At 52.9% G+C, this 25,537-nt stretch overlaps 2 protein-coding genes across 9 annotated transcripts in view; one reads left to right on the forward strand and one right to left on the reverse strand.

Moving 5' to 3' along the window:
- Window positions 1-25,537, forward strand: part of TMEM147 (transmembrane protein 147) — a 136,116-nt gene that overhangs the window by 85,249 nt on the left and 25,330 nt on the right. The gene's annotated exons all lie outside the window — the stretch shown is intronic.
- On the reverse strand, window positions 1,225-16,793 carry DMKN (dermokine). Of its 8 annotated transcripts, XM_050768790.1 has the most exons (17): window positions 16,464-16,793; window positions 16,004-16,204; window positions 15,834-15,890; window positions 15,183-15,233; window positions 13,579-13,647; window positions 13,307-13,357; window positions 11,609-11,644; window positions 10,856-10,909; window positions 8,832-8,891; window positions 8,644-8,691; window positions 8,440-8,487; window positions 5,268-5,324; window positions 4,889-4,936; window positions 3,309-3,356; window positions 2,731-2,802; window positions 1,382-1,405; window positions 1,225-1,272 (listed from the first exon to the last, which is right to left on the reverse strand). In XM_050768790.1, exons 1-17 carry the CDS (start codon window positions 16,791-16,793, stop codon window positions 1,225-1,227), a joined length of 1,302 nt encoding a protein of 433 aa, XP_050624747.1. The 8 variants fall into 8 exon arrangements, with proteins under 8 accessions (XP_050624747.1, XP_050624746.1, XP_050624752.1 ...); XM_050768789.1 differs by lacking the exons at window positions 8,832-8,891; window positions 10,856-10,909; window positions 11,609-11,644 and adding an exon at window positions 14,804-15,013; XM_050768791.1 differs by lacking the exons at window positions 1,225-1,272; window positions 1,382-1,405; window positions 2,731-2,802; ... (1 more) ...; window positions 4,889-4,936; window positions 5,268-5,324 and adding exons at window positions 5,745-5,884; window positions 14,804-15,013.

A 25,537-nucleotide genomic window follows, 5' to 3' on the forward strand; every position in this document is an offset into this window, starting at 1 on the left:
TTTTTCGGGGCCTCGGTGGTGGTTGGAAGAAATTGCCTAGAAGAAAGAAAATCAAATGGTAGCATGTGGCCATTCCTAAGCCTACAGAAATGGGGCATCTTTTCACCCAGCGTCTGGGCGCCCACCATTCTTTTGCTGTCCAACCTGTTCACCTGTGGTGCCCCTCACTTTTGCTTCACCTAAAACAAAGTTTGTGGTTCTGCCGAGCTAAGCTATCACCTCTCGCCGCTGCAGCCTCGCTGCGTCCTGCCTCTGAACCTTTCCACCAGGAGGCTCTTTTCTCTACAGTTCCCCTGCAACATCTCTATCCCGGTCCCTGTGCTCCATCTAGAACACCATCTTCTCTTCTCAGAGCTGTGCCTGTGTGGTCCCACCTTAGGGTGCTTTCTGATGGTCCTAGGTCATTTTCTTTCTTCCTTTATCTCTTTCTTTGTTTCTTTCTTTTTCTCTCTCTCTCTCTCTCTTTCTTTCGTTCTTTTTTTAGAGACAGGGTCTCCCTCTGTTGCCCAGACTAGAGTGCAGTGGTGTGATCATAGCTCACTGCAGTTTTCAACTCCTGGGCTCAAGCGATCGTTCTGCCTCAGCCTTCAAGTAGCTGGGACTACAGGCAGGTGCCACCATGCCCGGCTAATCTTTCTGTTTGTTTGTTTGTTTGTTTTCATTTCATTTGTTTGTTTGTTCGTTCTGATTGCCCAGGCTGGAGTGCAGTGGCGTGATTGCAGTTCACTGCAGCCTCCAGCTCCCAAGCTCAGGTGATTCTCCCACCTCAGCCTCCAGAGTAGCTGGGATTACAGTCATGCACCATCTCACCTGTCTAATTTTTTGTATTTTTAATAGAGACGGGGTTTTGCCATGTTTCCCAGGCTGGAATGGTTTGTTTTGGTTTGTTTTGCTTTTCTAGAGGTGGGGTCTTGCTATATTGCCCAGTCTGGACTCAAACTCCCAGCCTCAAGTGATCCTCCCACCCCAGCCTCACAAAGCACAGAGGTTACAGGCATAAGTCACCGCACCCGGCCCTAGATCATTTTATTATGGGTCTTTCTCCACACCCCACCATGAGCTCCCCTCTGCCTTAACACCTTTAGAGCGTCCACGCAGAGCATACCTGACTTCATGTCGCTGCCCACTGAGATCTGAGGATATACCAAGATCCTGGCCCTGCCCTGGGGTGACTATGCATCCGCTCCCAGGATGTGGCCTGGTGCGGCCCACTCTGACACTCACCTACCAAAACTTCACCCACTGCAGCAGGCCAGGTTGCACCCGGGAAGCCTGCCAGAAAAAGAGAAATCTGAGTGGTCACCACAGGGTCCCTTCCACACCCTCTGGCCTCAGGCCCCTTCTCTCTCCAGCCAGATGAAGATCAGGCCCCCATACTCACCGAGGAAGAAGGCGAGACTCCCCCCTGCGAAAAAATCAAAGGAAAGTGATGTGGGGCTCATGGCCTCCCTGTACCCTGCCATGGCCTCCGGGCTCACGAAGGGCCCAGCGGCAAGGGCAGGCTCACACCGGGGCTATCACCAAGGTTCTCCAGTCTGACTGTGGACATTCAGACTGTGGAGTTGGTTTCACAGCACATTTATTATCCTAAGTGTACTTGATCCAAGATGATATTGAACATGATTCCTGGGCACGTACTGGCCAAGGGGGTCAAAAGAGGATAGGCCTCCCTTCGGCCTGCCAGGTGGGTCGACATTGGCCACAGATAACCCGGCAGAGTGGAAGCCACAGGCAGTAGAAGCTGCACGTCCCTCCTCTCACCGGCCTGTGGTTTCTCTCAGTGGAAAGTCCACTCCCCAAGGCGAGGACTTTATTGTCGTGAGAGATGGAAATACCCAGCCTGCTGTCGCTTTGTCAGCCGAATTTGCACTTAGCATATTCATTTACTGATGTTACGAGATTGCCTTCATTGCAACAGAATGAAACCATATTTTCACGTATTTTTTCCTTTCATTTCCTTTGTGGAATAAAGCATCCATTTTTCCACCAACCATCCACTCCCTGGCTGGCCCCTAAGCGCGAGTCTGTTTTCCTCACTCTCCATTCCATCTTCCCCAAAAAACGTCCACAGAGAGGGAACCTGTGAGGAAGAGCTGCTCGTGTGTTTTGCAGGTGTCGTTATTTTTTTTTTTTCTAGACGGAATCTTGCTCTGTTGTTCAGGCTGCAGTGCAGTGGCGCAATCTCAGCTCACTGCAACCTCCACCTCCTGGATTCAAGCAATTCTCCTGCCTCAGCCTCCCAAATAGCTGGGACTACAGGCGCCCACCACCATGCCCGGCTAATTTTTGTGTTTTTAGTAGAGATGGGGTTTCACCATGTCGGCCAGGTGGTCTTGAACTCCTGACCTCGTGATCCGCCCGCCTGGGCCTCGCAAAGTGCTGGGATTACAGGTGTGAGGCACTGTGCCCGGCCGGTGTCATGAGTTTTTAGACCCTATATTCTTCTTGGAGAGGGTGTTGGTTCTCAGTTTTCTCTGTTGCTGCTGCTCCTTTTTAACCTTTTCTGACTGGGTGGGTGTGAGGAGCATTGAACCCTCCTGCCTTTCACTTCCAAACTGTCTCAGGGAACCCGAGTCTCCCTTGCAAAAGGGTGGGGAGGCCTGGACTCAAAGAGAGCGGGATCCAGCCTCAGGCAAGGCAACCAACCGAGAGGACCCGGCAGTGAAAGCCTCTCTCCCCATCCCTCATGCAGAGCCCCCAGTGGGAAGACGGGGCGGTTGCAGGTCTCACCTTTGCAGGGGTCTTGACTGAGTACTGCCCACCATAGGCAGTGGGATACGCATGCTGGTTATAGTTGTAGTTCTGTGGAAGAAGTGGGTGTGGGGGTTAGAACAGACGGAAGAAGGCCATTTTGCTCTGGAATAAACATGCCACCTTCCTGCCTGGACCGAACCTTTCTTAAAACGCCTGCCTTCTCCCCTCGTGTCACGTGTTTTCTTTTATAGAATCTCCTCCAGCCAGCTAGGGCCCACACCCTCACCTGCCTTTACTGTCCTAGCCCAAATGGCCACCACCTTCTCCTCCTCCTCACCCTGCCCTCGAGTCCTCTCCCAACTCTTCAAGTGTTACTTGGGAGATGAGGGTAGGAGACCAAGAAAAGAAGCTCCAGGACCTAACCCAGTGGGTCCGTGGTAGATGTCTCACCTTGGAAGTTACAGCTGCCACCTCCTACCAGCCTGCACCCGGCTGAGAACGCCATTGAATGGGGTGGGGGGTGGGGGCAAAGAGAATTTCAGATTGCCCAGACCTGGGAGCAAGGCCAAGGGGGACCAAGGGCCCTGCAGGGGAACCTGAGGACAGAGACTCACCTGATCGGCGCCGCCTGCACGTTTCTGCAGTGATGACGTGTCCGCACCCTGAAAGGAAAAAGGGGCCACAGTTTTTGCCTCTGCAGTCGTGCGGGCCTTGCCGGGCTTCCGGAGCCCCAGTTTCTCCCTCACCCCACCCTTTCCACGTGCTACCTATAGAGAAGGCAGTGAGCCTGGAGAAGCTGTTGGCCCAGATAGATAGACGACAGATTTCCACACTCAGCATTGGGAGCCAGGGAGAGAACCAGGTTTGGCAACTCCTTCCCCACCCATGCCCTGGGAGAGTTGACAGCTCCAGCCTGAGACTGAGCTAGAACAAGTGAGTTGCAGCCACGCAGGCTCCTCTGGGGCAGACCCAGGCACCGCAGCCCAGCTCGCCTTCTGCCTGTACCAAGTCCTGCTGCTATGCCCGTAGGCCCTTAGTCCCTGCACACCGATGCCATGCCCCACAGGGTGCTTGAAGGAGGGGCTGTTATCTGCAGAAGCTGCATGCTTAGGTTAGCTCTAGGCTGCAGGAAGCAAAAAAAGAAATACAAGAAAACAGATAAAGCAACTTAAGGCACTGCAGATGCGCCGGACACCCCCAGCCCCAGCACAGGAGGAGAAACTAAGCGTTGAAAAGCCATCACAGCTTCTCCACTTGGACCCTCCGCCCCGCCACACACACACACACACACAGTGACAGTGAAGTCCTGACTCCAGCATTAACTCTGCCTTATCCATACCTGACCTTGAACCTAAACCCCACTGCAAGCCCTAACCCTGAGGTCACAAACTGGTTGACCATGGGCCTCCAGATATTTTTTGCTTGGTCCACTTAAAAATTAAATTAGTTACAATTAGAGATCAGCATCCTGGTTCTTCGTGAAACATCAGACGACCTGCCACCCTGTTCACACACACATGCATGACCGCACTCAGCTGAAGTCGACCTCCCCCTTCGCAGGGCCCCACCTGTCCAGCCTCATGTACTTGGCACATGTAGATGCGGGAGCAGGCAGCCCTTACCTCAGTGCCCGCGGGTCCTGTTTCTCAAAGGCTACTGGCCATGCACAGTTGGAGTGTGGTCTTTGGCACGGTCCAGAGGTCCGGCCCATCCTCCCTGACCCAGGTCTTCAGACCCTCAGCAGCTGCCTCCACTAGACAGGGACCTGACCCCTGCATACCGCCTTCCCATTCCCCCTCAGCTGTCCTCCCCATGCCCCAGCCTAGGCCCCTTCTTCCCCACGACGTGGTCTCCCCGCACCTGCGCACGCTGCGGTACCCACCCAGCTGTGGCTCCCCTGGGTCCAGGCCAGGCCCAGCAGGAGCAGGAGCAGAGCAGAGGCAGCGGCCAGCTTCATGTTCATGTGCTTGTGGAAGCCCCAGCGCTTGGCCTTGGCTTTTATCCTAGGAGGTCCTCCCACCCTGCTCCTCAGTGACTCACAGCTTCTCCCTCTCACCCCGCCCCCACTTGGGATTGCACAAAGCCTGAGAAAGTGGGAAGGGAGGGGAAGAAACTGGGACAGACACCTGGGTCAGCGGCTCGCCCAGGGCCCCAAACCCCGTGTCCCAGAGCTGAGAAGTCCTGCCCCGCTTACCTCAATAATTGCTTTCCAGTTGAGGAAAGGAGTGTTGTGTTTGAAATCCTGCGGGGAGAAGGAGGGCGGAGTGGGCCGGGGAGGCAGAACCCAGGGGGTGGTCTGTGCAGCAAATTGGGGTAGTCTCCAGCTAGGAAGGAGCTTTTGGGTGTGGTTTGGGGTTGGAGGAAGGTAAGCACGTGGGAGATTGAGGGTGGCAGGACTTGAGATGGTATTGGTGATAAGATTTGGGCGATAAGATTTGGATGAGCTATCTCAAAAATGAAAAGAGGGGGAGTTTGGAGACAGGTGGTGGGAGCAGAGGGTGGCTGCCTTGAGGGAGGCTTGGGGAGTCGGGAGGGCCAGGCCTCCATTCTTCAAACAGCAAGAATTCTCCTACCTCCCAGAGTCGGCTGAAGTAGAGGAGGGCTCGGGTGCTGGGGGGTGGGACTTTGTTCTGTGGATGAAAGGTGGTGAGCAGGTTAGCAGAGAGCCTGGGCACGCTCACCCACCCCTCCTCCTGCTACTGCCCTTTCTCAGCCTTCAGAATGTCATTGTGACTAAGGTTTGGAACGGGAGGAGCTGGGAGTCTTTAGGGACACCAGAAAACCATGTTTGGAAACACAGGGAGAGAGAGAGGCACTAACCAACTCTCCCTGTCCCAGAGCATACAATGTTCTCTATCCCAAGTCTGCCAGCCTCCAGCAGAACCTAATTCTAGCAAAACCTCAAGACTAGGACCTGCCTGAGAGCATCCCCTTTCCACCTGCTGGGCCTCCTCCATCCCATTTCCCAAAGCTGTGGGCTGCAGTCACCCTTTCCACACCACCCCGGACAACAGCGGAGACGTAAGAAAGGAGCAGAGACCAGGAGTTTAGGGCAGCTAAGGTTTATTTCAAGGGCAAGGGCTGAGATTAGTGATGAGAGAGAGTGGTGTTTTAAGAAGGGAGTAGGGGGCTCCCATCCATCTGGTGGCTCCTTGTCTGGAGGTCACGGGATGCGAGAGCTCCTCTGGTCCTGGGCAAAGAAATAGGTTCTTTTTTTTTTTTTTTTTTTTTTTTTTTTTTGAGACAGGGTCTCACTCTGTTGCCCAGGCTGGAGTGCAGTGGCACGATCTCAGCTCACTGCAACCTCTGCCTCCTGGGTTCAAGCGATTCTCCTGCCTCGGCCTCCCAAGTAGCTGGGACTACAGGCGCACACCACCACACCTGGCTAATTTTTGTATTTTTAGTAGAGATGGGCCACATTGGCCAGGCTGGTTTCAGACTCCTGACTTCAAGTGATCCACCAGCCTTGGCCTCCCAAAGTGCTAGGATTATAGGCATGAGCCACCGCGTCTGGCCAGAAATAGGTTCTAAAGAGAGAGCTTGAGGAACAGGAATTCCGGGACATCGTGAGCCGACACAAGGGTATAAAAAACCCCTGCTCCAGAAATCTACAGGGACCTTTTTGCCCCGCTATCCAAACAAACCCAGATACCCCGGCGTGGGCTTGAGAACCCCCTGCCTCGTCAGAAACATTACACTGCGTTCCCCTCTGCTTCCTCCTCACTCTGGCTGAAGTCCTCAGCTCCCTCGCCCCACTGTGGAGAGCGGGGCTCCACCCTCTGCCCTGCCCACCTCTACCCTGCCTGCTTTCTAGGAGATCTGCCTCCTGAGGAGCTGGCCCAGATGAATCCTGACTCACTGCGATCACTCCCTCGACTGCCGCCCTAGATGGGCAAAAATGGCACGGTGTCGGTCCTGGTTCTCTGGGAAGTGTCTGTATGTGCCCCGGCTCCCATCAGACCCTAAGTTCCCTGTGACCCGGGAAAGAGTCTTGTTTCTACCAGAAACCATTCTCTATGAAACAGAGAGGCCGGATGCAGTGGCTCACGCCTGTAATCCCAGCACTTTGGGAGGCCAAGGCGGGTAGATCACTGGAGGTAAGGAGTTCGAGACCAGCCTGGCCAACATAGTGAAACCCCATCTCTACTAAAACTACAAAAATTACCCGGGCGTGGTGGTGGGCACCTGTAAACCCAGCTACTAGAGAGGCTGAGGCAGGAGAATCGCTTGAACCCGGGAGGCAGAGGTTGCAGTGAGCCGAGATCAAACCACTGCGCTCCAACCTGGGTGACAAAGCGAGACTCAGTCTCACAATAAATAAATAAATAAATAAATAAATAAATAAATAAATAAAAGAGAAAGAAAGAGAGAACATGAATCCACTGTAGCTGGGTGGGAACATCTGTACTCTCCTCTCTCCTCAACCTTCTTCCTAAAACGTCAGACTTCGATTTTCCTGAGCCCAGTCTTCTTTCTTTTACATTAAAGGCCAGAAGCTCCACTGCTCACAGGGATCAGTTGGGTGGCTAAAATGACTGTGACAGGTAGGGACAGTCTGGCCACTAGAGAGTGACCCTCCCACCTATTCCCAACACACCCTACCTGGGCCAAGCAGCAGCTGTTTCTCAGCTCTCGCCTAACCCCATCCCGTGGAAATGGAATCCAGTGTTGCCAAAGTTTTTGAAAGAAACCCGAAATCCAAATCATTATGTGAAGTCTCTCCATGTTTAAACTAATTCATATTCTTAAAAAAAAAAATAGTGGGCCGGGCGCGGTGGCTCAAGCCTGTAATCCCAGCACTTTGGGAGGCCAAGGCGGGCGGATCACAAGGTCAGGAGATCGAGACCACAGTGAAACCCCGTCTCTACTAAAAATACAAAAAATTAGCCGGGCGCGGTGGCGGGCGCCTGTAGTCCCAGCTACTCAGGAGGCTGAGGCAGGAGAATGGCGGGAACCCGGGAGGCGGAGCTTGCAGTGAGCCGAGATCGCGCCACTGCACTCCAGCCTGGGCAACAGCGTGAGACTCCGTCTCAAAAAAAAAAAAAAAAAAAAAATAGTGGCTCAGAAACCCATCCTCTCATCACCAGTCGCAGCTTCTGCCGGGGCAGTGTCTGTGTGGGTTGTCTGTCTGTCCTTCCTCCCCTCCCTTCCAGTCCAGCCCCCTCTCCTCTAGAGGTGCCTCTGCTACTCAGATATCAAAGCAGCCTGGCCAGGGGTTCCCCTGCAGGAGGGAAGTGTGGGCAGGGAGGAAGGAGGGAGGGGTTCTGCACCCCAGCTGTGTTTTTGTTTGTGTGGGAGAGACTAATGCCTGTCACCCCTGAGGCTGTCGGCCACTGCTGGTTCCTTTCTCTGGGTGTCCATCCTCTCGGGGCGTCTTAGCTCCACCTCCCTCCTCATTCTGTGTACCCTCTAGGAGTCAACCTACTCTCCCCTTAACCTTCCCCATCTCAAAGGGGGAACTGAGGTTCGGGACCTGCTCGGGTCTATGTGTTGAAGCAGCAAAGAAGCCCATCCCCTCCACTCATCCCCAATCCCAACTGCTCCGGATTCTGCCCCTCTTTTCAGGCCTCCTCTGTCCTCCCTCCTCCACCCCCAGTGGGTTTAGTTTTTGTTTTTAGCACTGGCCTAAATGCTCCCTTAGTAGCCAGGGTCACTGTTTCCCCAGCTCACCGAGCGGAGGTTTAGCTTTCTTCCCTATACCCCTCTCCGACAGAGATTGGGATCACACGGCCTTCCAGCCCTTACCTTGCTTATAGCATCCCAGTTAATGAAACCCAGCTTGGATTTAAAATTCTGCAGAGGAAACAAAAAGAAGAATGGCCAAATTGAGTCATAAGGTAATTGGCCGAGAGAAGTCAAGGGCCACTGCTGACTGTTGGTTTAGAAAGAGGACCCCAAGGGCAGGGGTTTTCCAAATGCAAGTGAACAGGGCCATCTTGCAGAACTCACCTTCCAGAAAGTGTCAAAGTTAAACATCCCAGGAGATGTCTCAGAGTTCTATGGAATCAAGGAGAAATGGGATGAGACGAAGAACCCACTTTGTGAGCCAGAGGCGGGAGATATGAGTGGCAGGAGGGGAGGCGAGGATTGCGTGACACCATGGTCCCAGCCCAAGGTGGAGTGTCGCCTCCACTCACCACAGTATTGACTCCACCAACAGCGTCACCTCCTCTGCTGCCCCAGCTGGACCCCTGCCCCTGGGTGGGGAAAAGGGGGACCGATGTCCAAGGCTTATGCGTCCTATCATGCCTGCCACCTGTCAACCTGCCCCGGATTGCTTCATCCCCACCTCCGTCCAGGCTTCCTGTCCTCCTCTCTGTAAAGCCGCCTTCTCTTCCTTACATAGCCCCTAAAAGTTCACCTAGGAAGGCCTTCTTAGAATGGCTTGCTCCCATGGAACCCCACTCAGTCCCCTGAATCTCAATATTCAGACTCTTGCCTTCACCCTTTTCTGTCCCCAAAACACCCCAAGTAATGAGATTAGTTGGCACACAGTCCCACGGCACGCCAAGCACCGTGCCTTATGCGGCATCTGCCTCCAGAGTCTGGACTCCACAACACCTTGGTCTGGTGGTGACACAGAAAGCTGTATGGTAACTGAAGGCTACGTGAGTCAGGCTTCACTGTCCTCATTTTACCGGAGGTATCTCAGGCTAGAAGAGGTTAGCTGACCTGCCTGAAGATACACAGATGACATGATAGAGCTGGTGGTGTTTTTAACATATATCTTAAATTTTTTTGAGGCTGGGCACAGTGGCTCACGCCTGCAATCCCAGCACTTTGGGAGGCCGAGATGGGCGGATCACGAGGTCAGGAGATCGAGACCACCCTGGCTAACATGGTGAAATCCCGTCTCTACCAAAAGTACAAAAAAAAAAAAAAATTTGCCGGGCGTGGTGGCAGGCGCCTGTAGTCCCAGCTACTCGGGAGGCTGAAGCAGGAGAATGGCGTGAACCTGGGAGGCGGAGCTTGCAGTGAGCCGAGATTGCGCCACTGCACTCCAGCCTGGGCCAAGGGTGAGACTCCTTCTCAAAAAAAAAAAAAACTTATTTTCCTTTCTTTGTTTTTGTTTGTTTGAGATGGAGTTTTGCTCTTGTTGCCCAGGCTAGAGTGCAATGGCACGATCTTGGCTCACTGCAACCTCCACCTCCCAGGTTCAAGCGATTCTCACACCTCAGCCTCCCAAGTAGCTGGGATTACAGGCATGCACCACCATGCCCGGCTAATTTCGTATTTTTAGTGGAGGTGGGGTTTCACTATGTTGGCCAGACTGTTTTCGAACTCCTGACCTCAGGTGATCCACCCGCCTCGGCCTCTCAAAGTGCTGGGATTATAGGTGTGAGCCACTGTGCCCGGCCTATTATTTTATTTTTGTAAAGTAGAGACAGCGTCTTGCTATGTTGCTCAGGCTGGTCTCAAACTCCTGGGCTCAAATGATCCCCGCACCTCAGCCTCCCAGAGCACTGGGATTACAGTTATGCTGATGCCTGGTCAGAGCTGGCTTTTGAAACCCCATCTTCTACCTCAAAGCTCAGTGACTTTCTCCTTTTTTTTTTTTTTTTTTTTTTTGAGACGGAGTCTTGCTCTGTCGCCCAGGCTGGAGTGCAGTGGCCAGATGTCAGCTCACTGCAAGCTCCGCCTCCCGGGTTTACGCCATTCTCCTGCCTCAGCCTCCCGAGTAGCTGGGACTACAGGCGCCCGCCACCGCGCCTGGCTAGTTTTTTGTATTTTTTAGTAGAGACGGGGTTTCACCATGTTAGCCAGGATGGTCTCGATCTCCTGACCTCGTGATCCGCCCGTCTCGGCCTCCCAAAGTACTGGGATTACAGGCTTGAGCCCCGCGCCCGGCCGACTTTCTCCTTCTCAACACTGCCTCCCTAAGTATGGAAATCCCCTTGGCCATTCTTCTGTTACTTTTATCTTTTTTTTCCCGTTACAAAAGTAACATGGCTCTGATCCAAATCAAAAGGAAGGAAGGAAGGAATGAACCGAAAAGGGAGATGGGGATCCCAGTCCCCTGTTTTGGTCTCCTGATGGTTACTGGACACAGATTTAGAGCAGCTTGCAAGAAGAAACTGACATTTTTGTTTCTTTTCCCAGGATCTTAGCATGCTTCACCATCTCTTCTCCTAAAGCCAACCCTGCCTGCCCCTAAGCTCACCGGATCATTGTCTCCAGAGCCTCCAAGGAGGTGATTGCCCTCTTTGCTTACTTCCTAGGGAGACAGAAAATGGAGAGGAGTTGATGGGGAGGCAGGCGGGCAGGGGGACGAGAGGGCAGAGAAGCAGGGTGTCAGCAAGGGGTTCCTGAATCGGGGGACTGAGACATGAGCATGACAGAGGACTTCCCAGAGCCCCGAGAAAGAGGTCCTTGTCTCAGGGAAGCTCCATCTGCCCTTCGATCTTATTTCGAGCTCCTGTGGGTCGGGTGGCTGCTCACTTACAATGTCCAGAGATAACATTGCCATCTCTGTTTATGTTCATTTCTGCAAGCCACCCAAAATCCATCAGGGAGGGCTTTTCCAGCAAGGCATCTGAATTCTCCCCTGGCTTGGGAGCTGGAGTGAGCCAGGCTGTTGCACTAAATTGATTCAAACTGAAGGACCCTGTCTGGGCTGATTGGCATTAGTAAGAAAAGGGGATGCTAGCTGGAGAGCCAGTAGCGGCTGAGGCGGCGTAGAGTAGACCGGCTGGTCCCCTCTTAAGGGAGAGGTGGGCTCCTCTGGAGTCCTGCTTTATCTGCTGTGAAACGTGGTGAATTCCAGACCCATAAGTACTTCCTCGTTCCCAGAGCTCTCATGTAGACTTGGCAGGGATGTGGGACCACCTGTCTGCCAGTATTGCTCCTGGAGAACCTACCTCTATCCCACTTACTACTGGTACAGTCTCTGCCCCCAGGTCTGCCATCCTCTTACCCTCGTGTTGCTGGAAACTCTCTCTCCTCTGGAGTCCTGCAGGGTGAGACAAAGAAACACAGACCCCTGTTTAAGATCCTGAGGCCACCACCAAAAATTAATGTATTGATTTAATATGATTCCTCTAACAATCCTAATGGCACTGTCTTTTGGAACTGGTTCAAACACTGACTTTTTTTTTGGAAGGACAAAAGTCTAAGAATAGGTAAGGAAACACTGGAAAAGATAAATGGTAAGTGAAGATAAGAGGAAGATAGTAACATACTCTAAAGCTACCATAAATAAAGCAGTGTGGTCCTTGTCTGACAGAATTCCCAGAAGCTCCCCAAAATACTAAGGTATTTATAAGAGGCATTTTAAGTCAGAGGCTGAAGTGTTTGAATACATGGGACTGGGAATATCAGTGAAGTATTTTGGAGGAAAATTTTAGTTCTAGCTCATCAGTTTCCTCCTCTCTGTTTTTAACCAGTTTTCCCCCTCATAAAGGAGCACACAGCTCGGATACAAAGTGTAGGGTAAGTCTGGTTAGATGGAGGGGTGGGACTAGACAGCATACGGGAAAACAAAGTCCAGATGCATCCCAGTTAAACTGAAAAAATGAAATTACAGGACTATGCATAGTGCTAGAAGAAAATAAAAACCTTAAAGCAGTACACCAAGAGCAAAAACCATAGAGGAAAAGATGGCTGTTTTTTGACTACTTATATACTTAAAACTGTGGTATATTATAAAACTAGAAAAGGCCGGGTGCAGTGGCTCATACCTGTAATCCCAGCACTTTGAGAAGCCGAGGCAGACAGATCACCTGAGGTCAGGAGTTTGAGACCAGCCTGGCCAACATGGTGAAGCCCTGTCTCTACTAAAAATACAAAAAAAAAAAAAAAAAAAAAAAAAAGCCAGGGGTGGTGGCAGGCACTTGTAATCCCAGCTACTCGGGAGGCTGAGGCAAAAGAATCTTTTGAACCCCGGAGGTGGAGGTTCCAGTGAGCCGAGATCGCACCACTGTACTCCAGCCTGGGCAACAGAATGAGACTCCATCTCAAAAAGGAAAAAAAAAAAAAAAAAAAAAAACTAGAAAGAGGGAAAGTTTTTTAAAATCCAGTTTGTTCCCATAAAAGGTTAGTATCCCTCATAGATGATCTAAAAAGAGCTGTCTCTACTCAGCCCCAGCACTTCCGGTCTGGCCTTACTCCTGGCCAGGTGAGTCCTTTCCCACCAGCCTCACCCAGGAGCTTGTTAGCAACGCGGAGCTCAGCCTTACTCAACCCTGTTAGAGCAACCCGCACTTTCACAAGATCTCAGTAACACTAACTCTCAGCACCACGGTTGCTGACATAAAGCCCACATTTCCAGCATAACTGGGGGGAATGTTCTTTCCAAAACACTCTGAATCCCCCAGAGTTCACCACAGTCTGTTCCCTGGCTGGATAGAGGACATTTAAGACAATTGTGCCAGGATCGGTTTACTTGGGATTTCTCCCAGCCCCATCTGTGGTATAAGGTGAGGTATATCACAGCAAGATTTGCAATTAATTAGTACTTTGGAAATTGTTAGCATTTTTAGGAGTGCATTTTGGTTTCTTCTGCTGAAATAGTTCCCCGCAGACAAGGCAGGAGGGGGCTGAGCGGAGTTGAGTTAGGAGGAGCGGGCGCAGTCCCGGGCAGGAACTGCAGTCCCCAAGAGACTTTGGCTCTCACCTGAATTCCAGATCCCCCGGTCCCGCGGGCTTCATTCCCTGGATTTTCACACTGCCGGGGGAAGAAAGTGGAGGCTTTCTCTCAGTCCCCTCCCAGACCAGTCCCAGCCCCCAAATGGGAGCATTTTAACCCTGGGGCGAGCCTCTTCCGCTCCACTCCGCGGCCATCCAGCCCCATCTCCGCGGAGCCTTGGCTCCTCGATCCTGCAAGTGACATCAGCTGCTCTCCTTTTTCTTCCCGCGGTAGGTGGGAGATTCACGCCAGTCACTCACCCCGGGTTTATGTCCGTTTCCTCCGCCGCTCCCACCGTGGTTGCCGGAGGAGGAGCCGGTACTGGATCCCTGCAGGGGAAAGCAAGATTTCAAACGCTGTCCTAAAGGACCTAAAGGGGACCCAGTCGCTCCCAGCGGTGTTGCAGATTTGTTGGAACCCCAATCAGATTCCAGTCCTCTTTCCAGCCTCCACACCTTCCCTGTCTTTAGCCTGTTGGTCGCTGCAGAAAGTTATTCTGAGCATGGAGAAAGCCAGGTGTGGCCGAGGGTATTCGGAACTATGCAATGATTTGGGGAACCTAAGCTGCCGCCCACCGCAGGCCAGGGGTGGGAACCCCTGGAGCCCGGCCGCGCAGTAGCCGCGATCCTGCCACCAGGGGGCAGCAAGTGGAAGGGACCCGAGAGCCCTCACCTGGGAGCTGCCGGAGCTGCCTTGGTCACCATTCCCAGAACTGCCCTAGATGGGGGAGAAGAGGATTGTACCGGGAGCGGGGCATGAGAGCAGCTCAGGTTATTTGGCGTCTTGTGTTCACGCACCTCCTCCTGTCTGACACCTTTCCCAGACCCCCGAGGAAGCCAGATGTGGCTCCCTCTCCAGCTCGACTCCAGGACACGGGATGGGAGATGCCATCAGCCAAGGGGTTGGACAGGCCATTGGCCAGGAGGCTGGAGGGACTGCCGGCTCTGGAGTCAGTGAGGCCCGGGGCCCTGGGGTGGCAGCTGCGGGGTCACAACGCCCCTTCCTGCCCTCACACTCATGCAGGGGCCCCATGTGTGAATGTCGTCTGCACCGTCGCTCTGTCAGCGTCCGTAGGTCTCCCGGATCACAGTCCTGCCCCCATTCTCCTGGAAGCTTCCCAGACAAGTGTCATATTCTCCCATGTCCCCCCTCTTCTCCACCACCCCAGGATCTCCTGAGACTTGCCAAGTGGACTTGACTGCAAGAGCTTAGACAGGTGGGATAACGTCCCCACCATCACAGAGTGGAAAATAGGGATACAGAGTCAGAAGCTGTGGGGTGGCTCTGGCAGAAATAATAGTGCGCGTGTCAGGGGCACAGCATGGGTGGGGAACAGGAGGCTGAGGGAACCCCTGAGTGACGACTGCCAGGGAGACTGCCCATCCTGGGGCAGCGGCAGCTTTCAGAGAAACTTGGAGCCCTCTCCTGGCAGGGACCACTAGGGCCTTACCCCATCTCAGTCTTCCACAGAGGTGCCAAACTCACCCAGGAGGACTCACTGCCGCTGTCACCTCTACTGCCACTGTCACCTCTACTGCCACCATTGTTGTTGCTGCTGCCACCATTGTTGCTGTTGCTGCTGCCGCTGTTGCCACTGCTGCCACCACCGTTGCCACCACTGTTGCCACTGCTGCTGCCGCTGTTGTCACTGTTGCTGCCACTGCCACTGCTGCCTGACTGTGAGCCACTGCCTCCCTGAGGGGCAGGAAGGGAGCAGGGCCAGGATTAAAGACAGAGCACCAAGACAGGCCCCACCTCTCTCCCTCTCCACCCAGGCCAAATTCCATGGTGCCCAGTCTAAGGGGAGCAGAACTTTTCCATTTCCTTCTGGTGCAAAACTCCCGGGTTGCCCCTCTCCACTCACCCCAGAGTTGCTTGAGCCTCCGCCTGAGCCAGATGGTGGGGGGTTAGTGCACTGCGGAGGGAAGGGGACGGTGAGTTTGGAGATGTCGGCCTCGGCCGTGGACACAGGCCAGGCCTCTCCTGTTCTTTAGGGCTTGGCTTCCTTTCTCTTAACATGTTTCTCCCACCTCCCCTTCCCATCTGCCTCCTCCCCGGGCCCAGACCCAAGCCCGTCTCTTCGTTTTTTTTTTTTTTTTTTTTTTTTTTTGAGACAGGGTCTCACTCTGTTGCCCAGGCTGGAGTGCAGTAATGCGATCTTGGCTCGCTGCAACCTCCACCTCCCAGGTTCAAGTGATTCTCCTGCCTCAGCCTCCCAAGTGGCTGGGATTACAGGCGCACACCACCACGCCCAGCTGATTTTTGTATTTTTAGTGGAGACAGGGTTTCACCATGTTGGCCAGGCTGGTCTTGAACTCCTGACCTCAGGTGATCCACTTGCCTCGGCCTCCCAAAGTGCTCGGATTACAGGCGTGAGACTCCTCGCCCAGCCCCATCTCTTCCTCTCACCCCAATCCCTCCACTCCCGCATCTTGCTTTCCTCTTTCTCTTTCCCCAGCTCTCGGTAGCCTGCACCCAGTGGCTTCTTCGTTCGTTCGCAGCCCTTTCCTCTTACCCCTTCATTCTGGTTGCCGCTTCTCACTGAACCATAGCCAGGCTGGGCCACAGCTCCCTGCAGAGAAGGTGAGACTGAGTGTAGGATCCAGAGGGACCAGAGAGGCACGTGGAGTGTGTGGGCTTGGAGGGAGGGAGGTGGCAGGTAGCAGGTCTGGGGGGTGACTTTACCTGAGTGTTGGACCCAAAGTTTGGTGGCCCTCCATTGCCTCCTTGACCCCAGGGGGCTCCCTGAGGGTTGGTTCCAAAGCTGCCTGCTGAGTTTCCAGGGTATCCCTGGTTCCATGGAGTCCCCAGACCTCCAGGATTGCCCTGGCCCTGGCCTCCAAGACCACCTTGGGAGCCAAAGGTGCCATGGCCTCCAGAAGTTTCCTGCAAGAATAACAAACCTGCACTTAGTGGGACCATCTCTGACCCTGACAGAGAAGAGCCAGAGCAAATGGTAGAGAGACCGGGAGAGGGACAGGCAGAGGGACTCCAGGGTGGCATAGGAGGGGGGCAGAACATAGAAGAAAGCTGCCCCAGAAGGCTGCAAGTAAGAGATCCATCCATCCTTTCAACCACTTCCCAAGAATCTCAACCCAGAAGCCCACAGCCTCCCATTTCCACACCTGGCCCCACAGCCACTCACCCAAGCACCGTTGTGACCGGGTGCCCCCTGCCAGGAGCCGTGGACAGCATCTGCTCCATGTTGAATGACATCCTCCACCTGTCTGCCAATCTCATGCCCAGGGTTTCCCAAAGCATGGGCTGCTTCCCCGACCCTGTTGCCCAAAGCATCTGCTGTGCCAAGGCCCGGAACCTGCCTGACTCCAGTGCCGACTGCTTCTCTGGTCCCTTGGCCAAGGGCCTCCCCAGTATTTGTCCCAGTGCTTTCCCCTCCACTCTGCAGGGGGCCAGCCTCCCCACTGCCCAGGCAGAGGGCCAGCAGGAGGCAGGCCAGGGACCCCTGGAACTTCATCTCTGCCCAGCCCCCTCTCTCTCCAGAGTGTCTTCCTCCCACCAGGGTCTCCTTCTTGCCGCCCTTGCTCTGCGTCTGTGTGCCTTCCTCTGTCCTCCTCCTTCCGACTCCCTGTCCTCCCTCCCTCTGGGTCTGCAGCCTTCTGTCTCCTGTCCTCAACTTCCCGGCCTTCCCAGAGTCCACCTCCCTGTCACTACTCCTTATACTAGGCTGGGAGAAGGTGACAGGGCTGGGCAACCTGAGGTCCCTCCCCTCAGTGACTCAGGGCCCAGCTACCGATAGGGTAATGAGCGGTAATTGTGAGTCTGAGAGTCTCTGTCGAAACAGAGAGTGAACTGCATCAGGGAGGGAGGGAGAAACGGATGAGGTGATGCAAAAGGGCTCCCATTTCCCAACCCCAGGCATTCGGGGCGCTGGGTGGGGGCAGGGGCATTCAAGGAGACAGGTTGTCAGTGGCTCCTGGAGGCGGTGGGGTGGGGGCAGACTTAGAAAAGAGGAGTTACTGGCAGGACCCCACCAGGGGAGTAAGGACAGGGAAGCCCCAGGGGACAGGACCCACCCAGGCTCAGCCAGCCTGGCTCAGGGGCTCCAGAGTGACAGGCATAGCCCATCGTCGGCCTTTTTTGGTTTCAGCACCTCAGCCTCTCCTCTCCCTCTCCCCTCCCGCATTGCCACCTACAGGTGACTGCCCTGTTGTTCCTCCACACCTTCCAGCCCGAGAGAGAGACTGGCTGCGTGTCAGCTTCTGACGTTCTGGGGAGAGCCCCCGGGGGGACCCTCAGTGCTGGGGAGGGAGGTGGCTGTCGCCCTTTGAGTGGTCAGCAGGGTGTCTCAGCGTTCGGGCTGCTCCCGGCTGAGAAAGCTGGGCGCGGAGCAGGACGGCCGGGCGCGCCAGCCACCCCCAGGGAACGAGTGGGAGGGAAGGCCAAGGGAGGGAGCCGCTGACCCAGGCGCCCATCCTGTTTACGCAGCCCTGGAGGGGCACGTGTGAGTATGAGCACCTATGAGGGGCGGGACTGGGCCAGCTCACCCCACCCATCCCCCAGGCCAGGGGCCAGGGCAGCAGTGGGAAGCGAGGAGAGGGTAACACAAGGTCAGAAGTCATCCGTGAGTGCCACAGCCCTCTCCCCAGTCCCAGCTCGTGATACAGAACCTGGGAGCCTCCCCCCGCCTCACCTCTGCCCAGCAAATGTGGCTGCTTCTCTATTCCCAGGGGCCACAGGTTCTCCCACTGTCTCGTATCACTGGGGTTCATCACCCAGTTAGGAGGGGCCAGTTTCCATCAGCCTTTCTCAATGTCTCTCAGTCAGTCTCTCCCTCCTCTCTCCACCCCAATATCCGCACCCCAGCTTGTAACATCCAACACTTCTTACCTTGTAAACACAATCCCCATCTGTCCTCCTCAGCTCCTACTTCCCTGTTATTCCATCTCTTACTCGTTAATGATGATAATAATAATGGTGGTAATAATAACAACAATAATAATAATTACAGCTCCAGCTTATCAGCGCTTCTCGATGTACCCAGCATTGGACTAAGCACAAGCAGTTTAAGAATTATACAACTCTAGGAGATAGTTCTTTTTTTTTAGAGACAGGGTCTTGCCCAGGCTGGAGTACAGTAGCACACTCGTAGCTCACTGCAGCATGGACCTCCTGGGCTCAAGCGATCCTCCCGTCACCCTCCCAAGTAGCTGGGACTACAGATGCACACCACCACGCCCAGCTAATTTTCTTTTTTTTCTTTTTGAGACAGAGTCTTACTCTGTTGCCCAGGCTGGAGTGCAATGGCACAATCTTGGCTCACTGCAACCTCTGCCTCCCAAGTTCAAGCGATTCTCCTGCCTCAGACTCCCAAGTAGCTGGGATTACAGGCACCCGCCACCATGCCAGGCTAATTTTTGTATTTTTAGTAGAGACAGCATTTCACCATGTTGGCCAGGCTGGTCTCGAACTCCTGACCTCGTGATCTGCCCGCCTCGGCCTCCCAGAGTGTTGGGATGACAGGCATGTGGTATTACATCATACTTGCTGCAGCTCCTGCACTCTTTGTTTTTTGTTGGTTTATTTGTTTTGTTTTGAGATGGAGTCTCCCTCTGTCGCCCAGGCTGGAGTGCAGTGGCACAATCTCGGCTCACTGCAACCTCCACCTCCCAGGTTCAAGCAGTTCTCCTTCCTCAGCCTCCCAGATAGCTGGGATTACAGGTGCACACCACCATGCCCAATTAATTTTTGTATTTTTAGTAGAGATGGGGTTTGACCACATTGGACAAGCTGGTGGCGAACTCCTGACCTCAAGTGATCCGCCCACCTCAGAGTGCCAGAGTGCTGGGATTACAGGCGTGAGCCATCGCGCCCGGCCACGTGCCCTGTTTGTTAAGAAGGAAGATTAGCAAGGATGAAAGAGGTGTTCTGACTCACCAGCACAACTGGACATGGGGTCTTTCTCAAGGGTAGGTCCAGGCCTCAAGAAAATAACACTAATAATAAATTTTTTCAAAAATAAACATAAATGAAGTCTTTCTCTTTAACACAGTCAGAGAGCTTAAAAGAAAATTGAGAAGAAAGTAAGTTTCTCCCTGTGTGATTCAGTTATTCAAAGCTGTGTCCACGGATCACCTCAATTCTCCCACGCCACCAACAGGCCCATGTTCTACTGCTAGGAAAAAATTGCCCTCAGACGTCGCCGGACCTGAGGAGCCACCTCAGGTCAGCCCTAGGGCATCCTTATTAAATACCTAGTGTGAACCAAATAAAATATTAGGTGCTTTCAGATACATGATCTCATTGAATCCTCAGTATGACCACAAGAGGTTAATATTATTTCCATTATACAGATGAGGTAACTGAGGCCCAAGTGGCTCAGCATCACACACAAAATCATATGTGAAAAGACTGTGGTAAAATAGAGTTGTCAAAACTTGAGCCAGGCACTTTGGGAGGCTGAGGCAGGTGGATCATCTGAGGTCAGGAGTTCAAGACCAGCCTGGCCAACATGGTGAAACCCCGTCTCTACTAAAAATACAAAAATTAACCGAGTGTGGTGACAGGCACCTATAATCCCAGCTGCTCAGGAGGCTGAGGCAAGAAAATTGCTTGAACCTGGGAAGTGGAGGTTGCAGTGAGCCAAGACTGCACCATTACACTCCAGCCTGGGCAACAGAGCGAAACTCCGTCTCAAAACAACAACAACAACAACAACAAAAACTTGAGCCGGGTCAGTCTGACTCCAAACAGCTTTCTCTCCTCCATCACCATGCCACCCGTGTTCTTACGCGTGATGGCACCCACAAATCTGACATGCCTATGTCATGTCCAAGGCCCTCTGGTCTCAGCTCTTCTCATTAATTCACCACATCATTCATTCAGCAAATGTTTATGACTACCTGCTCCGTGACACGCCTATTCCGGACACTGGGGATACAGCCTAGAAACCATTCTCCAGCTAAGTGACACCGCGTAATCCCAGCCCATGCCTGCAATCCCAGCACTTTGGGAGGCCGAGGCAGGTGGATGACTTGAGGTCAAAAGTTCGAGACCAGCCTGGGCAACACAGAGAGACCCCATCTCTAAAAAATGTTTTTGAAAAAGTAGTTGGGTGTGGTGGTGCACGCCTATAGTTCTAGCTACTCCAGAGGCTGAGGTGAGAGGATCGCTTGAGCTCTAGAGGTTGAGGCTGCTATGATCGCACCACTGCACTCCAGCCTGGGTGACAGAGTGAGACCTTGTCTCAAAAAAAGCATTCTCTGGCCGGGCGCGGTGGCTCAAGCCTGTAATCCCAGCACTTTGGGAGGCCGAGACGGGCGGATCACGAGGTCAGGAGATCGAGACCATCCTGGCTAATATGGTGAAACCCCGTCTCTACTAAAAATACAAACAACTAGCCGGGCGAGGTGGTGGGCGCCTGTAGTCCCAGCTACTCGGGAGGCTGAGGCAGGAGAATGGCGTAAACCCGGGAGGCGGAGCTTGCAGTGAGCTGAGATCTGGCCACTGCACTCCAGCCTGGGCGACAGAGCGAGACTCCGTCTCAAAAAAAAAAAAAAAAAAAAAAAAAAAAAAGCATTCTCCTTGCAGAGTTTACATTCACGGTGGGGGGAGTTGGGCAATACGTGACAGAGAGGTGTTTTAAATAGGGTACTCGGGAAAGGCTCTTTGAGATGTGACCTGTGAGCTGAGCCCTGCAGGGAGTGGAAGAGTGAGCCGTGGGGATTAGCTGGGGCTAGTGGATTCCAAGCAGCGGGCACAGCCATGCAAAGGCCTGGAGGCAGGAGCCTGCCTACTGTATTTGAGAACCATTGTGGCTGGAGCAGTGTCGGGATGGGAGAAGCTAAAGTCAAAGAGGGAAAGATCCTGGGGTCTTGGGGACTATTATGAAGACTGACTTTTTTCTTTTTTCTTTTTTCTTTTTTTTTGAGACGGAGTCTCGCTCTGTCACCCAGGCTGGAGTGCAGTGGCCGGATCTCAGCTCACTGCAAGCTCCGCCTCCCGGGTTCACGCCATTCTCCTGCCTCAGCCTCCCGAGTAGCTGGGACTATAGGCGCCTGCCACCTCGCCCAGCTAAGTTTTTGTATTTTTAGTAGAGACGGGGTTTCACTGTGTTAGCCAGGATGGTCTCGATCTCCTGACCTCGTGATCCGCCCGTCTCGGCCTCCCAAAGTGCTGGGATTACAGGCTTGAGCCACCGCGCCCGGCCTTTCTTTTTTCTTTTTTGTCGCTCAGGCTGAAGGTCAATGGCACAATCTCAACTCACCACAACATCCACCTCCAGGGTACAAGTGATTCTTCTGCCTCAGCCTCCCAAGTAGCTGGGATTATAGGCGCCTGCCACGATGCCTGGCTAAGTTGTGTATTTTTAGTAGAGACGGGGTTTTGCCATGTTGTCTAGGCTGGTCTCGAACCCTTGATCTCAAGTGATCCACCCACCTAGGCCTCCCGAAGTGCTGGGATTACAGGTGTGAGCCACCACACCTGGCCAACTTTGACTTTTATTTGTACTCTGAATGAGGTGGAACCAGCCAAGGGTTCTGGGCTGCCATGGGTGCTAACAGCATTCCCCTGGGGAACAGATCGTTGGGGATTGTGGAGTACAGAGAACCAGGGAGGAGGGAGATTGGAGGCTGGACTCAGTCTAGTGGGAAGATAAGGCCTTGGGGGTGGGTGATGTCTCTGCTCCCTTCTGTGGGATGCCAGGTCTCAAACTGGCACCTACAGTCTCACCTCTTCCATGGGGCCTATCCCAGAGCCTACATTCAAACCCTAGCTCCACCGCTTACTAACCATGATCTTAACCCATCTGTGCAACAATTTTCTCATCTGTAAAGAGGGGTGAATGTGAGGATTGAGTGAAGCAATACAAGTAAATTGCTTAGAGAAGTGTCTGCCACTCAGAAGCACTCAATATATTTCTCGGCAGTGCTGATCACATTGCTGTTCCTGGAATGCTTTCTTGGCAGTTGTTTAATCTTGAGACACACACATGCACACATCCTGAAATGCCAGATACATGGCTCACGCCTGTAATCCCAGAACCTTGGGAGGCCAAGGAGGGAAGATTGCTTGAGCCCAAGAGTTCCCAACCACGCTGGGCAACATGGTGAGACCCCGTCTCTACAAAAAATACAAAAATTACCAGGGTGTAGTGACATGTGCCTGTAGTCCCAGCCACTTGGGAAGCTGAGGCACGTGGATCGCTTGAACCCTGGAGGCAGAGGTTGCAGTGAGCCATGATTACGCCACTGCACTCCAGCCTGGATGACAGGGCGAGACCCTGCCTCAATTTAAAAAAAAAAAAATGCCAGATACAGAAACTTACTTTTAAAGAACACTCATTTGGAACCAGAACGGGGTGGCTCACACCTGTAATCCCAGCACTTTGGGAGGCCAAGGCAGGCTGATTACCTCAGATCAGGAGTTCAAGACCAGCCTGGCCAACATGGTGAAACCCCATCGCTACTAAAAATACAAAAATTAGCCAGGCGTGGTGTGCGCCTGTAATCCCAGCTACTTGGGAGGCTGAGGCAGGAGAATCTCCTGAACCCGGGATTTGGAGGTTGCAGTGAGCCAAGATCGTGTCACTGCACTCTAGCCTGGGCAACAGAACAAGATTCTGTCAGAAAAACAAACAAACAAGACAACATTCATTTGGATGTAGCCCCCTCCCCCTTCCTGGGAGTCGCAAGGGCAGCAGGCCACTTCACTGCTAGAGATGTCCAGCAGGGAAGTGCCCTTGAACAGGAGCCTGGCCTTCACCACTTACTAGCTGGGTGGCCTCAGGCAACACGCTCCCTTCTGTGCACCTCTTCTTCAACATCTGTGAGGGCGATGATCATGGTACTTGCCTCCTAGGTGGTTGTGGGGATGAAATGAATCATGCCTGTAAGTGCTTAGCACAGACCCTATAAAAGCTGCCCAGTGAGAGCCACACCCAAACTCCTCTCCCTGTTCTTCAACATCTTCAGAAACCGGCCTTTCCTCTCCGTGTTTCTCCCTAGCCTGGCTCCACCCGTCTCAGGCAAAGCAGCCTGTGTCTTGCTCACATTCATTCCATGGCCCTTCCCAACCTGCTCAAGCCAGTGGCTTCCCTTCTGCTTTTGGCAGACATTGACACCTGGCCTTGACATCACTGCTTGAACCTCTTCGTCTGGGGGGAAATGGATAGGATATTTGTAATATGATTACAGATTGTCGTAACCAACAGGAAAAACAAGATCAGGGCTATGAGAGAGAGTGACAGGGTGGCTGTAGCTCAGGTTGAGCGGTCAAGGTAGCTGAGATGCAAAGGGTAGGGAAGAGCCAGTATGGGGGGCCGAGGGGCATGGAAAGTGTTGCTAGCAGAGGGAGCAGCATGCAAGACCTTCAGACAGGAGACAGCCCAGCCTCTTTTACCCTCAAAACAGACTCAAAGCTCTGCTTTTTCAGAGGCCTCCCAGGACTGACTCAGTGTCTATCAATTATCTTGTATCTCTTTGGTATTTTCAGGACCCCCATCCAAGCAAACCCAGCAAGAAAATGTGCCTGAAAAATAGTCAATCAGCCGGGCGATGGCTAGGCACGGTGGTTCACACCTGTAATCCCAACACTTTGGGAGGCCGAGGCGGGCGGATCACCTGAAGTCAGGAGTTCGGGACCAGCCTGGCCGACATGGTGAAACCCCATCTCTACTGAAAATACAAAAATTTAGCTGGGTGTGGTGGCACACGCCTGTAAGGGAGGCTGAGGCAGGAGAATTGCTTGAGCCCGGGAGGCAGAGGTTGCAGTGAGCTGATATCACCCACTGCAATCCAGCCTGGATGACAGAGTGAGACCTGTCTCCAAAAAAAAAATATATATATATACACACACACATATGTATACATATAGGTATGTATATATTTTTTAAATAAAAATAAATAAAGTCAATGAAAGCTTTTATTTCACAAAAGAAAGAGTCCCTTCAATTTTGCCTTTTCAAAAGCCGCCACTGTAGGATTCCTTTAAGTAGAGCCTCCTCCAATACCTGTGAAACGAAGTCCAGCACAGAGCAGACCCTCACTCAGTATGTGACATGAATGGAAGGTTCTATTTACATCAGTGCAGCAAGCAGGTGGGTGCCGTGGCTCACACCTGTATTCCCAGCACTTTGGGAGGCTGAGGCGGAAGGATTGCCTGAGCTCAGGAGTTCAGGACCAGCCTGGGCAACATAATGAGACTCCCATCTCTACAAAAAAAAATTTAAAAATTAGCCAGGCATGGTGGTGTGTGCTTGTAGTCCCAGCTACTTGAGAGGCTGAAGTGGGAGGATTCCTTGAGCCCAGGAGATTGAGGCTGCAGTTAGCCGTGACCCTGCTACTGAACTCCAGCCTGAACAACAGACCAAGACTCTGTCTCAAAAAATAAAGAAGACAAAATGCAGCAAACATAATGTTTACAGTTTACTTTGAAATACATCAAAAATGTTTGATATGGGGCTAAATGGACAGATGCGTGATCAATCAAGTATGGTAAAATCTAAGTGGTGAGAATGTTGGTGTTCACTATAAAACTCATCTTTTCATGATGTTTGAAATGTTATCAAAATAAAATATCGCAGGGGGAGGGAAGGAGCATATGTAATGAAATTATGGTATTCCACAGAATAAGGGAAAATGCAGTGACTATAAAGTGAGGAACCTCACGTTTTTTGCACAAATGTAGGCCCCTCCCCTTGCCAGTCATTGAGCTCTTATTGATGCGTGGCTTTGTGTGTTTGCATTCACATTCTGTTTACAGGCCTTGCCTCCGAGGAAAGCTGTGAATTCCCCAAGGGCAAGAACACTGTCTCTTAGTTCCAGTCCCCCACTGACGGAATTTTGGAGCTGGAAGCAACAGTTGTGGAATCCCTGCCTCCGGGAAATACGCTGCCTTCAGGCATCTTGCTCCTGGTTGGAACGCAAGTCTCCCAGCGCCCAGGCTAGTGCCTGGGAGGGTTACAGAGACTTCACGGGGAACCATGAGAAGTCAGGTGCTGGCGATAGATGGAGCCAGACCCAGGCCTGCTGTTTTCTCTGTGGGTGCCCTCGTCCCACGGAGCTGCAGCGTCCTCATCCATACAGTGTTGACGAGAAGAGGGCTTCTGCCTTTGGGTTGTGGGAGACTTAAAGAACATGAACGGGCCAGATGAAGTGGCCTTGCCTGTAATCCCACCACTTCGGGAGGCCAAGGCGGGAGAATCCCCTGAGCCCAGGAGTTTGAGAACAGCCTGGGCAATATAGTGAGGCCCTGTTTTTT

This window comes from Macaca thibetana, chromosome 19 (genome assembly GCF_024542745.1).
Source record: "Macaca thibetana thibetana isolate TM-01 chromosome 19, ASM2454274v1, whole genome shotgun sequence".
In the NCBI taxonomy this organism is placed as follows: Eukaryota; Metazoa; Chordata; class Mammalia; order Primates; family Cercopithecidae; genus Macaca; species Macaca thibetana.